The 14549-nt window shown below is 56.6% G+C and overlaps 3 protein-coding genes across 6 annotated transcripts in view; 2 read left to right on the forward strand and 1 right to left on the reverse strand.

Moving 5' to 3' along the window:
• On the forward strand, positions 1–14494 carry LOC149523789 (uncharacterized). Of its 4 annotated transcripts, none has more exons than XM_089781104.1 (7): positions 1–95; positions 791–836; positions 1228–2361; positions 2641–2744; positions 7264–7382; positions 8505–8654; positions 14215–14494. In XM_089781104.1, the coding sequence occupies exons 3-7, from the start codon at positions 2218–2220 to the stop codon at positions 14355–14357; spliced, it is 660 nt and encodes a 219-aa protein (XP_089637230.1). In that variant the 5' UTR covers positions 1–95; positions 791–836; positions 1228–2217; the 3' UTR covers positions 14358–14494. The 4 variants fall into 4 exon arrangements, with proteins under 4 accessions (XP_089637230.1, XP_089637231.1, XP_089637234.1 ...); XM_089781105.1 differs by lacking the exon at positions 7264–7382 and adding an exon at positions 8040–8137; XM_089781108.1 differs by having other exon boundaries at positions 1228–2247.
• On the reverse strand, positions 8962–11117 carry GNG3 (G protein subunit gamma 3). Its single transcript, XM_014571052.4, has 2 exons — positions 11008–11117; positions 8962–10754 (listed from the first exon to the last, which is right to left on the reverse strand). The coding sequence occupies exons 1-2, from the start codon at positions 11104–11106 to the stop codon at positions 10626–10628; spliced, it is 228 nt and encodes a 75-aa protein (XP_014426538.1). The 5' UTR covers positions 11107–11117; the 3' UTR covers positions 8962–10625.
• BSCL2 (BSCL2 lipid droplet biogenesis associated, seipin) overlaps positions 13806–14549 on the forward strand; it is a 9530-nt gene continuing 8786 nt past the window's right edge. The window contains exon 1 of the mRNA XM_025182182.3: positions 13806–13942. The gene's annotated coding sequence lies outside the window, so the exon portion shown is untranslated. The remainder of the gene's footprint in view (positions 13943–14549) is intronic.

Genomic DNA, 14549 nt, shown 5'->3' on the forward strand with positions numbered 1-14549 from the left:
GATGCCCAGGTGCTGGAGGAAGCGCTTGGCCGGCTCAGCGGGACCACTGCTGCCATCACGGCCAACGTGCGACGGATCAATGCAGCGCTGGAAAGGTAATGGGCCGTGGGGCGCTTCCTGGGACGGACTCCTCTTCCCCAGGGCGCTGGAGAGAGGGCAATCCCTGCCTGGGATGCCGCTCTGTGGGGCTGGAGATGAAGCAACCGGGATTCCTTGTGAGTCCTGCTTCCCTCCTTCCGATCATTCCCTTGGGGACGGGCAATTCCCCCCCCCCCCTCCCCGTGCTGTTGCTCGTTCCGCGGGAGAAGGGATGCCTCTGAAATGGGCAATACCCCCACCTCAAACTGTCCCAACCTCAGTCCAGTTAATTCCTGGAGTCCCTGTATCCCAAGCTGGGGGGGAGCTGATACTGTTGCTTATTCTTAGGAGGGTGGCAAAAGGTCCTGGATATTGGGGTAGTACTGGCATGGGTGAGTGCTAGGAGAGGGTGCAGGAATGGACTGGAGAGATGATGGGTGCAGGATTGGTTGGTGAGGATTTTGAAGATGGTGGTAGATTTGGGGATGGGCCTGGGGTCCAGGAAAAGGGCATGTCCAGAGTAGGCATGAATACAAGACATGGGGAGCAGACTCGGGTAGTGCCAATAAGATGGACAGAGGCAGTATTTTCCTTTGTCAGGTGCATTACCCATCTAGCCTTAGTCGCCCCCTGTTCTGGGTAGTCCTCTAGATGCAGGGATACTGGGGTAGGGGTCATGCCAGTAATGGAAGCTCTTCTCCCCTTTGCCTAGGATTCTGGAGGATAAAGTGACTGTGGAGGAGCTGGAGCAAATGCTGGTGTGTCAGGGGAGGGGGCCTGAGCGAACAGCATTCACCTCATGCTGCACAGAAACTAACATCCCTGAGGAATGTTTGAGGGCAGGAGTAGGTGCTCCCTGCTGGGGCTCCCCCTCCCAGGGCACTCCCACATACTACAATGAAATACCAGGTTCCTGATTTCATTGGGAAAGCCTCCATTCTAGGTGGCATTTGAGTCTGTGGTGCCTGGTTCCATGAGAGTCCATCATGGAGCCATGTCCCATCTGCTGCAGACACAGGGAGATGGGGGTGGGATGATGACAGGAGTGAGGGGAAGGGCACGATGCGGGGGTGAATGAAGAGGCTTCGGGAAAGAACCTTACCAGGTGCACATCTCTGTCCTTCATTTACTCTCAGTCCTCTCTTCCAGAATAGCTTTGAGTCAAAGTAGCTTTGAGATCACACTGAAGAAAACCATGACCACAGCCTTCTGCTTCAAAGAGACATGCCTGGGCCCCATGTCAAAGAGTGGGACCCAAGCTGCTCAAGGATATCCTGGCTTGTTGCCAGCTGGAGATGCTGTCTTCATGAGGACACTACAAACACCTTGGGTGCTGCATGGCACTTCTGCCCCATGATGCTTGCAGATTATGCAGTCACTCTTTGTTCTCACAGATAATAAACATAAGATATGATTTCTGATCTCCAGCTTGCCTGTGAATGTGTCTCCCCCACCACATCATCTGACTCCCCTGCGTACTGTGAATGGTGGGGATCATATTCCTAGTTACTGGAACTAAAGCCACTGGGAGGGGAGGGGAGGGGGGGTGCGTGAGCCTACCATGAGTTTCTGGATCATAGTGGGGAAATGGGGTCTTCTTGGAGAGTGGACTCCTGCGAAGGGAGAGGTCTTGTGGGTGTGTAGAAGGTAGCTCCATTCTGGGTGCTGGAGTAACTGACTGGTATTTTGTCTATTTTGACTGGTTGGTGTGAGTTACCTGTTCCCAAACTCCACAGTCTGTGAGCCTGTTACAGGCCCAGTTAGGGAGCCTGCCTCTTTAGCTCAAGCTGTAGCAGCTTATGTTTTCAGCTGTGGAGGTCCCGATTCAATCTGTGCAGGGTTTGCCTCCTGTACATCCTGTGTTCAGGTACCAGTGCCTTGGGGAGAAGGTTCAGAGAGAGGATTGTGAGGGGCTGGAGCTGGAACAAAGATTGTGTGACATGACCAGGCATTGATCCAGGGGGCTGCCATCTTAGTTTCTGGGACAGGACCTTAGCTGTATGCTGCCATCTTGAATACTGGAACAGAAGCTTTCCAGGCGGCAGCCATTTTAGATCGTGTAATTAGAAGCGGCCTAAGGAGTCGCCGCATTTGATCCTGGATTGAGCGAGTCAAGGGGCTGCCCTCTTGAGCCCTGGAATGGAAGCCGCCTCAAGTGCCGCTTGCAGGGTAGGAATATATGCGCGCGCACTGCTCGCAATGGATGAAACTCCGGGCGCCGCCACGTTGGCTCCGGGCGCTGAAGCTAGCTTGGGCGCCGCCACGTTCCCCTGTGCCTGGCAGGTTAGAGGTTGCACATGGTCGGGGGCAGAGGGCGCGGAGTCGGGCCGGGGCCAGCAGAATGGGGAGGGAGCGGGAGGGAAGCGGTCCCGGCTGGCGGCGCACTGGGGGGACAAGGAAGGGGAAGGTGGTGGATCTGCTGGCCATGGACGCTGATCTGGTGCGTAGGGGCCAAGTGAGAGCAGGCGCGGAGTCAGGAGAGGGGTTCCCGGGGAGGGCGAGCTTACTGCGGGGGCAGCTTCTGAGATCCAGCGCCCTTCCTGATCGGCCTCTCCCTGCAAGGCGGGGACAACGCGGGTCACACCGTGGTGGTGGGGCTGGTGGAGTACGATTTCCAGGTGCTGCCGAACCACAGCGAGGTCACAGCCGTGCCACCTCCTTCCTCGGTGAGTGACCCTATGTACGCTGACATCTGCCCGCACCTCCATCCTGACACCCAGCTTCCTTCCTTGGTGAGTGACCATGTGTACTCCAGTATACCCCTGTACTGGAATGATCTCTGTGTGCCCCAGTATCCGTAAAACTCCTTCAGTGAATGACCCCCAGGGAGACTAATAGCTCTCTGGATCCCTGCCACCAACTCCCCCATCTTCACTGTGTGATGAGCAACCTCCAATGAACTCCAATGTCCTCTTGCATCCTCTCCCCAATACTCCATCTCCTTTTCAATGAGTGACCATGTTTACCCCAATATCCTTTTGCATCCTTTCCTTCAACAGCCCCACTTCCATAGGTGAGTGATCTGACCCATGTTTTCCAGCATCCTCCTGTTTTTCTACCCCCAAGTACAGTACTCATCTGGCTCCTCAGCTGCCATGCCACCTCCTTCACTCATGAGAGCCCACCCTGTACCCCAGTATCCCCACTCCAATATTTCCCACTTGGTGCCTAGAAGGGTTCCAAACTGCCATGCCTCCTGCCACCATCACCAGTGGAAAACCTCCCCATATCTCCGTTTGCTACTCCCCATCTTCCTCATAGTCCTGTGTGGGCTTGAACTGCTGTTCTATCTCCTCATCACTGAGTGATGTTCCCCACCTGTAAATATCCCTTATCCCTCTGCATCCCCATCCTGACTCTCAACACCCCTCCTCCCTTAGTGCTCTGCACCGTCTTGACATGCAATGCAGTCTCCCCACTCCACATCTCTGCTATACCCTTTGCCTCTCACTCAGCCCTCTGCACTTCAGGCTGTGATCCTGCTGCTGAGTCTGTCCAGGGAACGGAGTGGTCATCCACCTCCCAGGACTCTCTGAAGAAGCTGAAAAGAACCTTAAGAAAGGGCCTGGTGAGGGAGGACCCCTGCCAGGGGGTGGCAGAGTTGGGGTGGCAGGAATCCTGGGTTCTGTCCCCAACTCTGGGAGGGCAGTGGGGTCTAGTAAGTTAGAGTTGGGGTGGGAGTCAGAACTCTGGGCTCTATCCTTCCCTTCCCTTCCCTTGGTTACATAAAGGCATGGTAAATAAATTCCAGTTCCCACTCTTGATATTAGGGCTGTCACACCTGGCCAACCTTCCCACAGTAGTGTGTTTTCCTTCTCTCGAGGGCTGGGAGTCAGGCACAGAGATCTGATAGAGCTCACATAGGTGAGTCCAGAGTAGCCAGCAGGGGGCGCCATCTGCATCCTCTGGAAACCTCCTCTTTCCCTTAGAATGTGTGGGGGGGGGGGTGACCAAGCAGCTGGGCAGTAGAGTTGGGAAGGAGCAATTGAGTGGGCAGTGGCAGCAGAGGGGGAGGGGCTGGTAGGGGCAACGGTAGCAGGGAGCATCCCTGCCCTCTCACCTCATCTGTTGTTTCTCTTGTCCCAGTGTTCGATTTCCACCAGGCCGTGATTGAGATCCAGCAGCAGCAGGATGGCAAGAAGTGAGGGGAGGTTAACAGCTGGGTCCCCATTGGGGGAAGGACAGGAGGGATGGAGCTGGGCCCAGGGAGGATTATGGCTGGATGCCCTGGAGTGGGGCATTTCCATGGGGGTTCCCCTTGGACACCAATGGCAGGGGCTAGGCTGGGGTTGGGGAGAGGGGAGGCCATTTCTGTGGGATTCTCATCCTTTGGTGACAGGGCTGCTGCTCTCCCTGCAGCATGGGCCAGTGGAGGGAGTGCTGGGTCTGGCTGCAGTGGCTAGGAGGAGCTGCTGTCACCACCCGTCTCTGACTCTGCTTCTCTGGCAGCCTGGGCACCACCAGGAAGGGCATTGGCCCTGTCTCTGCATGCAGGGCTTCCCACACTGGTCTGTGCATCTGTGACCTGCTGGCTGACTTCCACAAGTTCACCAAGGAAGTGAGTTAGAAGGAGGCAAAGGCAGGTAGGAATCCTTTAATGAAGAAGTTCAGGGACCTCTGAAGATTCACTCGTTCAACCCAGCCCTGGGGATCTGCTCACATATCCTACCCCAGGAGGTAGTGAAGCTTGAGCATCTGTGACCTCAAGCAGTGCAGGAGTGTTTGGGGGTGCACTTTGAGGTCAGCCATGTGTGGCCCCTGCAGCCAGTGCAGGAGCATGGAAGGCAGGGATCCTGGCTGAGGAACAAGCTGGGCTGCAGAGGGGGGTCTCCTGGCTAGAGCCTCCCTCTGGTACCCCAGCCCTTCCCTCTCCCCAATCCTTTGTCCCCCTCTAGCATTCCTACCCCATATAACCCAAACCCTCAGCACCCCTGCTCCTACACTCATAACTCCTCCCAGACCTTGCACCCCAATCTTCTGTCCCCAGTCATAACCAGATTCCCTGCATCCCTTCCTACACTGCTCCTGCAGGTCATAACCCCTTTCCATATCCTGCACTCCCTCATACACTGCAGTCTCCTTCTGCAGGCCACCCCTCCTTCACCCAAACTCCCTCCTGCACCCTAGTCACTTTACTCCAAGCTATCTTCTGCACCCAATCTCCATCCCAGACCCTGCACCTCCTCCATTAATATCATGGAAGAATGCAGCCCTTGACCACTTACCAAATTCTTGGAGTGGCCCCCCCCATTACAAATTATTGTCCACCTTTGCCTTTGGTCTATGCTGAAAGGATCTGAGCCCTGGTAAAGGATGGTGTGTATTTCATGCACCAGGCCCCACACAGGCCCCCCAAGAAAATCCTGGTGAATGGAGCCAGTGCTGGATATTTACTTTGGTAAGTGTGGCACAGTCCCCTCATGCCTGGTGTATAACAGGTGAGGCCTGCCGCCGCCTCTGCAGTCTCTAGGGTAGTAGTTCTCAACCTGCGGCCCAATCAGAAAATAGCTGCCGCACATTTGACTTCTTCAGGGCATACAAGTATTATTGGATGCATCCTGCATAACACAATAGTAAATAGGTTAAGAACCATGGCTCTAGAATAATGATAGAAATGTAGCCGTGTTAGTCTGGGGTAGTTGAAGCAAAATGCAGGACAATGTAGCACTTTAAAGACTAACAAGATGGTTTATTAGATTATGAGCTTTCGTGGGCCAGACCCACTTCCTCAGATTCCTTTTGATCTGAGGAAGTGGGTCTGGCCCACGAAAGCTCATCATCTAATAAACCATCTTGTTAGTCTTTAAAGTGCTACATTGTCCTGCATTTTGCCATGGCTCTAGAGAGTGCCAAGCCCTGGGCTAAGCTTTTCCTAGGGCAGCCACACAGCTCTAAGACTCAGGTTAGCCAGGAAAGCAAGACTTAAATGAGGGGTAGCGTTAGCCGAAGTAACAGCCCTGCTTACTCCATGGCCTTCTGGAGCCTGTGCCTGAACCTGTGTGTGCTCTACCAAGGGCTGCCAAGATCACCTTCTCTCCTCACCTCTCTCTTCTTCCCTAGCTCTACCCCTGCTGCGTTTGCTGTTGTGCTTTCCCTGGGGCTTCCATTGTCTGCGTGGCCCTTTGTTTATCTGGACTGACTGCACATAGCTCTGGATAAGCTATCTGGGCTGGAACCCCTATGGGTATATGGCAACCAACCATGCCTTTCTACCCTCCCTAGAGGAGGAATTAACCTCTCACTCCCTGCAGACAGCAACACAAATTGGGTAGGGAATTGAGTCACACACATTTACTATATATTTGAGAGAGTTTGTCTGTTTATTCAAGAACTCCTCCCAACGGTAAGAGCTAGGACCACCACATTTGATAGACAGCTTCCCCTTACCATAACTTAAAGCAAGTAAGGGTTTGGTTGTGCCAGGGAAATGGGATGTGCCTGGAATGGGATTGCTTCTCATAAAACCAAACAGAAAAGAGACAGTCACCAGGAAGGTGAAAGGGGCTGCCTGGGGGCATGCCTCCCCCCTGTCTGAGACTGCCTCAGCCCTGGGCTTCTCACCCTCCAGGTGCCCTTTAGGGAGGTTGGCGGCAGGGGAGAGAAGCTCCCTCCCAGATTTCTACCAGGACATTGCTGGCTCCCTTTGTCAGGGAGCAAGGGGAAAGTGCACCATTTGCTGCATTCCTCACTCTGGCTGGGGAGCACAGGGAGCAGACAAGCTGTGCACTTTGCTCTTGCTCCCTGACAGGGACAGGAAGGGGAAGAGCAAACAGCCCTAGTTTGAATCTTGGGGCGGGATGCGCACACACACACATGCACCCACTCAGAGCTCTTCCTCACCCCGTCCCAATCCAGATTCCTACATCCCCCACATTCCCTGTCCTGAGCCTCCTTAAGAGCCTGTTCAATGCCAGGTAAATGTGCTAGTTGTTGTTAAATTAATTCCCGCATTTTGCACTCCCTTCCTGCTCTGTGGGACTATGCAGCAAAAGCAGCCGGAGTCAAAGAAAACATGTTCTGATCAACACAATCAGTTGCAGGCTGGAAAGGGAGAGTTCTCATTACAACTGGAATCCAGGGCTTGTGGTGTATGGACTCAGAATGGGGGCTCTGAGCCCCATTTCTGAAGACCTTGTTTGCTTCCTGCCCCTGCTTAGCTCACCTTGGCCTCTCATTTCTCCCCAGGGACATACCCGTTTGTGACATCCTTGAACTGCACAGTGAGGGGAATCTGCACAGGCCTGGGCATTCCACCTTGCCACATCCGGAAGATGTATGGGGTGGTGAAGGCCTACACAACCTGGGTGGGTTTTGGGACCTTCCCCACAGAGCAAGACAACGTGTGTTCTGAAGAATGGGTCTGAATGGCCAGCTTGGGGGGGGGGGGGGCATGGCCCCTGATATTTATAGGCAGTCTCAGACAGTGGAGAGTGAGATTCCAAGTGCTTTCTCCCTGAAGGAACAGGGAAAATCCTGGTGCCACCCCTGGAGAGCAGGGACGATCTCTCGCGTGTCCCCCCCCTTTGACACAGCGCATGCGCCATGGTGCCAAGGCTCATGCGTGGGGCCCCGGGAAGCGTGGGGCCCGGGGCAACTGCCCTGCTCACCCTGCCCTAAATCCGCCGCTGCCCATATGATCAATGGATTTAGTGTGTAAGGACCACATCACCTCCCCACTGCTCCCTTTCACAGCCTCACTGAGTCCCCCATCCTCACCCTCACTAACAGCCTCAGGTACCATCTCCACATCCACCCTGCCATTTCCTCCCCCATTACCCTTCAGCCTTACTAACACCCCCCCTCGGATCTTGCCTCTCCATTGTCCCTTCCTACAGTCTCACTAACCTTTCCCTCCCATGCTCTCACCTCATGCATCCCCTGCCGTCAGTCGCTGCCTCTTGCATGCTCCGATCTTGCTATCTCCCTACCCCTGCGTCACCTGCTCCTGGCTTTCCCTGCAGTCTGGCGCTCACCAAGCTGGATATCCTAGACTCCTTCCCTGAGATTAAAGTGGGCATGGAGTACCTGTTGGAAGGGAAACCCATCTCCTACTTCCCAGGTGAGCCAGTGGCTAGGTTACGCCATGAAGGGTGGTTATTGCCCCTTCCCCACAGTGGGGGAGGGTAGTGGCCCCTGGGGATGAGGCCTTGTAGCCCTTGAGCTTGGGGGAGAGGCTCTTGTGGAGGGGAGAAGAATGGGACTCCAAGGGAGGTAGGGAGAGGGGCTGAGCCATCCATGGGTGTGGATAGGTATCTGTCTGGGAGTGCAAGCAGCTGAGCCATCTGAGGGGGGAAGGACTGCCTGAGGAATGAGGTGGGGGAGAGAGGGGATCCTTTCGGAGTAGGGGCTAAACCACCTTGTGGTATGGTGGGGAAGGGACTCCCTGGGGCCCTTCGGCAGCCAGTAAACTACTCTGTTCCCTGCAGCGAACCTGGAGCTGCTGAACAAGGTGTCGGTGAACTGCAAGACACTGCCATGCCAGCAGTGCAGCACAGAGCAGGCCCGCAGCTCTGCCAGCTTGCCTTCACAGGCACAGAGCTATGTCTACTTCATTGAGTGCTACCTTGGGGTGCCAGGTGTGTCCACAGCCTTACCGCACTGCCTGCTGGCCTGGCTTCCGGAACCTGGGAATGGAAATGCTGGACGCTCCCTTTAGGGTGCTGTGCAGTTCCCGGGAGAGGGGATGCCGAGGGGTGTGGGATCTGCCTTTTTCCTCCTGCAGTGAAGTGGGTGATGTCAGGGAGTTCATTAATCCTTCATCTGGATTTCTGAAGCCTCCCCTTCCTCCTAAGCTGTCCCTTGGAAGAAAAGATGGTTCTGTAGGGGTGGTGGTGGAGGGGATCTGTCTTGTATGTGGGGGGGGGGAGGATATGCTGGGGGAGGGCGTTGGGGGTTCCCAGGTCTCACCCTTCTCTTTTGCAGTGAAATGGGTCAGTGTCGGAAAGTTCTGTGACTCCATCAAGATTTTCTGAGCCTCTGGCCAGCTGTCACTCGAGGGGGCTCTGCTCTTGGACACTCCCTGATACGTGGATCCCTCAGCAAAGGATCACAGGGACCAATGGGCTGGGAGCAGCCCTATACATGCCTCTCAGTCTTCCGTGTTCCCAATCCTTCCCAGTTCTGTGCATGGTGGGGAGCCCCAGCCTGCAGTTTACGGGCCACGTGTTACACTCTGCTCCCGCTGGCTGGTGGCCGGGCCATGTGGTCCCCTCTCCTCACTCCAGGGCTGTGCCTGATGGGCTGTGCTCACTCCAGGTGGGGGACCTGAGCCCAAATCTTGCTCCTGCTCCACCTGTCACTCCTGCCCCCTATGGAAGCAAAGCTCACCTTGCCTTTCCCTACTGGGCACCCCAGTCTCCCTGCTCTTCACCCCAGGAAGTCCCACAGCTTCTTTTTCACTGCATAGAGATAGCTATAAAGAGCCGTGATTTATTTTCACCATGAGCCCAGTGCTGCATTGCTGGGGGGTGCAAGAGGACTGGAGTGGGCACTGTCTAGTGCTATCACATGAGGGAGGCCAAGTGTGCCCCGACACTGAGATGGAAAGAAGGGGAGGGAGCCAGGTGTACTGGGGATGGGTGGATTATTGTGTATGTAGGAAGCAACCGAGCTTCCCCCGGTGCTGGGAATGGGGCATGGAGGTAGGGGGCGGTCTGGGCTGCTCCCTTCCCTCTTGGGGTTCCTAAGCCAATCTGTGGTGGGATGGTGACAGGCTCTGGGGACTATGTCTTGTGCATTGCTCCCACTACCCAGCACCATTGTTGGAGGCTGTTCACGCTCCATACAGACTGGATAAGGTCCCAGCTGTCAGCAAAGCTCCTGGTGCTGCCCCTGGCACCTACTTGCTGCTCAAGCTCGGCCTCTAGTCCCTACCCACCTAGCAAATAGACTCAACCACTATTCCTATCCACCCCCAGCCAGCCTCTTCTGATGGCACTGCCCACTCCCACCCCAAGCTCTTACTGCCAGTGCACTGCAATAACACTGATGCCACCCCAGGGTCTGTGTCTCCTGTTACTTTATTCTCAAGATCTCAGTTTACATTGTGAGGGGCAGCTGAGCCCTGCAATCTTGGTGCTGCCCCACCAGCTCTGGGGGAGGGGGATGAGCCTCTTTGGCCAGGAGCAGCAGGCTGGGAGTTGCCATGAATCCTATTTTCATTAGCGGGGGAAAGTGTCAGGTGTGACACTGCTGGGGATGGTCTGCTGCGTCAGCGGCTTCAGGCCCATATACAGGAACTCAGACTTGGCATGACTCTTACCAAGATGAGGTGCGATACCCCTTCCTGATTGAGGTGGGTGGGACATATTCCTCCTGAAGGGGAGGGACTTTGGGGACTTGTGCTAAGGGTAGGTGCCCTCTCTGGGGAAGCTCAGTTGGGTGGGTGGGGGAAATGATCCCAACCACATACCCAGCTCCAAAGCTGGCCCTAGGAGGGTCTGAGGGCTTGGGGGGAGGTCAGGCCCTACCTGGGAAGTCCTGCCCTATTACAGATGCAGGGTGGGGGCTACATGGTGTCTGTAGCTAAGGGGTGGGATAGGCAAGGCTCAGAGCAGGGCACAGAAGAATTTCTTCTCGCGGAATGGGTTCTCAGAGGTGGGCACTGGGGTGATGAGTGGGTCTTCGCAGGCATGGGCATCACAGTATGTCATCAGGTCAGCTGCTGCCTTGGATACCTGCAGGGAGGGGAGAGGTGAGAACTCTGGAGCGGGGGGGGGGGGAGCAGCTGGAGGTGCTGTGGGGAGCAGGGCAGGCTCACTGGCTGGGAAAGAGCTCCCAGCTACTCAAGTCCTGACCTCTTCCTCACACGGGGCACTGCAGGGACGGGCAGGAGCACTGGCAGAATGAGGAGCTCCCAGCTACTCCAGCTCTGGATATAGGCAGGGGCCTTTTCTACCACAGCAGTCAAGATGCTACCCCAGTTCTTACCTTTATCCGGCACATGCTGGCCTCAATCTTGAGCTGCTCCACCATCTTGCGGGCCTGCCCAATGCTCATGGTACTGTTGACAGGGGTTTCACCCTTCATGGGGACCCTGTAGAGGGATAACAGAGGTTGGGCTCAGCACTGGCAAGAGTCATGTGGCACCCAGGGGCCCCTATCCTGGAGTCTCACTAATGGGCAGGGGATGGAGCCCTGGACAATTGCCCCTACCCCTCATTCTCATTGGGTCACTCCTAGCCCCTCAGCATGGTCCCCAGCTGGCTGCTGGTTAGTTGGGGTTCCATTCTGCCATAGTTCCTCCCCACCAGCTTCTTCCCATTTGCCGCATCCTCTCCTTTCCAGGCCTTGTATCCCTGGCTCTGCTGTCCAGTGCTCCCAGATGGGACACCTGTATCTCCAATCTTGCTTGTCCAGGACCCCAGCCCATGCTTAAGAGTTTGTTGTGACAGGCCCATAGTTAAGCCTAATCCCCTTGAGGTGGGGATTGTGTGGAGGAGCACATTACAGGGGGTGGCCCTGCTCCAGAATGATAGCCCCAATTTGCTCCAGTATGGCATTCCTGCCCTGGAGAGAATCGGGGTGGGGAGCTCTTCCTACGAGTAACATGCATAATACTATCTGCGGGCCAGGAGTGTCTCCCTATAGCGAGGGGCAACTTCCTATGTACACTACTTGCTCGCCTCTCTAGCGGGGAGGGAGTAGACGCAGTATGGACTGCTCTGCCCTATGGTCACTCAATGCTGGGGGCTGCCTGCCCGGGCTGCAGGGAGATTGTGTTTGTCCAGGGATCAGCCCCAGGTAGAGGGGAGCTGTGGGGACCATCCCTGAGACCTTCTTCCCATTTTATTCCCAAGATCTAGTGCAATGGGCCCTACAGAATTGTCTTCTGACGGGACTAACACCCCTGGCTTCCCAAATCTGACTAACCCAAGCACTAGTTTGGGAAGCAGAAGCAGGGCTTGAGGCCCTGTAAGGAGGCAGGAGCTAAGTGCCCCTTCCACAGCTGAGCCCCCTTACTGAGTTCCTTTATGCTCAGCTGAGCCTCCAGCTCTTCACTGTTCGAATGGTACCCACTGGTCCCTGGCACACTGCTGGGCGTGGATGCATGGTGAGTGATTAGCCCAGCCTGTGTGCAGACAAAGGGGTTGCTGATCACTCTCCTCCCCTTCCAAGGGCACCCCCAGCCACTAAATGCAGCATTATTTCAATTCTGTCCTCAGCAATCTGCTTAGGGGATGTCAGGGAGGGGCATCCCTGAGTTCAGCTGGGGAAGAACCTTGTCCCCAGCCTCCCTTTCCTCAGGCAGCGGCATGGTTAGGGGCGGTCCACCATTCAGCCTCACATGGGTCCTGCCCTCTGCCCTCCCTCCCCCAATCCAGGCTGGCTGTGCCTCTAGGAACCCAGGCACACCCCAGTGGCCAGCCGGGCACCCCTGGGCACTGACCTTTGACGGTGGCTGCCAGAGCTGGAAAGACTGGGATGGGCTCCCCTGTGTGCCCAGCTGTCCTGCAGACAGCACTGCTCCCGGTGCCTCCTCCTCCTCCGGGATGCAGCTAATTCAATGCGCCTGTGGTACCTTGAGGATGCTCAGAACCGCTCGATGCTGAGAGCAGACCATGACCACTCCGGGGGGAGTTGCACGCAGTCACCAGAGTTGGCGAGGAACAGGATCACTGTCCAGGACCCATAGGTCCCTGGTGCATGGTCCCTGGCAGGGCAGGAAAAAGGGGGAGGGTGCTGGGGGGGAGACAGAGTACCCCAGGAAGGGGCCAGGCCAGGGCCAGGTTCTGGACACCCCTGCTCTGCTGCTGGTGGTACAGGCCTGCAGTAGCTGCAGTGAGAATGCTGTCTCCCCACCATACTCATTTGGAAATCTGACATCAGGGGCTATGCTAGGCATGGGGGCTGCTCCTCTGCCTGGTTGTGAGCCCCTCCTCAGGGTGCCTGGAATGTGATGGGTAACAGGCAGTGGGGTTCATAGCCCCACCCTTCTTGGGGATTGTCTGGTTTCACACCTGAGAGCAGGGGGATAGCCCCACTCTAGGCAGGGGGAAACTGAGGCACAGAGCAGGGAACAGACACACCTGGAGCAGCATAGCAAATCTCTGCGAGTGCCAAAATAGAACCCAGGGGGCCTAGTTCCCAGACCCCGGTTCTAACCACCAGACACCACTCGGTTCCCGGAGCTGGGGAGCGAATCCCAGAGTCCTGGCTCCCAGCTCCCTGCCATGGAGTTGGGGCGGCAAGCAGGCACTTTGGGCTAGCCCCGCTCTGTGTGGCTGGGCCTCAGTGCAAGTCCTGCTGCCCTGTATGTGAAATAGAGACGGGGGGGGGGGTCTCTCCGGGGGTCCCCAGAGTGGGAGGGGCCACTGGGGGAGGAGCGGATACACTTGGTGGAGAAGGGGCAGGGCAACACGTGGCCTGTGCTGCGTCTCTCGTGGGTGGGTGGGAGCCATTCAGCATGGGAGGGGGGCTGTCTGGGGCGGGTCTGGTCTCTCTCTCGGGGGGGGGGGGCTGCCCCTGGAGTGGGAGGGACATCGGTGGGGGACCTGGAGTGGGGCTGGCCCGTGGGGGGAGTATTCGGGCGCGCTCGGGGAATTACGTCACCATGGAAACAAGGAGCGTGCGGTGCGTCTTTAATCACGCGAGGGCCAGAGCCTGCAGTGGGAGGAGCTTTTCTCGCCCCGCGCGGTCTTTGCGGGCGGGGCGGGCCGCTCGCTGCCGGAAGAGGCGGAGCGCAGAACGGGCCGAGTCCGTACGAGCGGCCCTGGAGCCGGCTGCCGGTGCGCTGTGCCCTGGGTTAGCTCCCAGTGCCTCCCCCCATCGCTCTGGTCACTGGACTCCCCCTTCTGGACCTGGCGAGTCTAGGCTGTCAGTGCCCCTGCTCTAACCACTAGGCCCCATCCCCTGCAGAGGTGGGGTAAGTGCTTGGATAGCAGTTCTCATCCGTAGAGCCGGGAGTCCATCTCCCAGCCCCACCCCGGGCCCTCCTTTCCAGTTGGGACTGGAACCCAGACTTCTAGCCCTTCTCCCCACTCCCTTTCTATGCTACTGATAGGTTCCTAACCCCTCCCTTTCCCCCTTGGCCTGCACAGAGTCCCGGAGACCTGACTCCCACTCGTGCAACCCACTCTAGGCTCTCCCATTCTGCTTTCCATGCCGACCTTCTTCTTTGTGTCTTTTCTTCCTCAGATTGGCTCTGGTATTTGGCTTCTGAAGCAAGACTCCAGTGTGTGACCAATCCCACGCAGGCCCTGCCCCAAGCTGGTTGGCATGGCCCTGCCAACCATGCCCTAGTGCCAGTGACACCCTGTGATACTCTCTCCCATGGCTAGAGACAATTACTGGAAGGCTAAGCGGCGCAGACAGGCCAGAGAGCCTGCCCTGAGCCAGAGCCTTTTCCCTATAAAGGAGCCACTGAGCCTAGGCCCTTTCCAGTTGGGCCAAGGGGCCTTTCCTGAGCCATTCACAAGCACTTGAGCAGGCACTGCCACTCCATCCTCCCTTCCCCAGTGCAGGAACTGACG

The sequence above is a fragment of the Pelodiscus sinensis genome, chromosome 11 (assembly GCF_052426305.1).
Source record: "Pelodiscus sinensis isolate ZL-2025 chromosome 11, ASM5242630v1, whole genome shotgun sequence".
Taxonomy (NCBI): Eukaryota; Metazoa; Chordata; order Testudines; family Trionychidae; genus Pelodiscus; species Pelodiscus sinensis.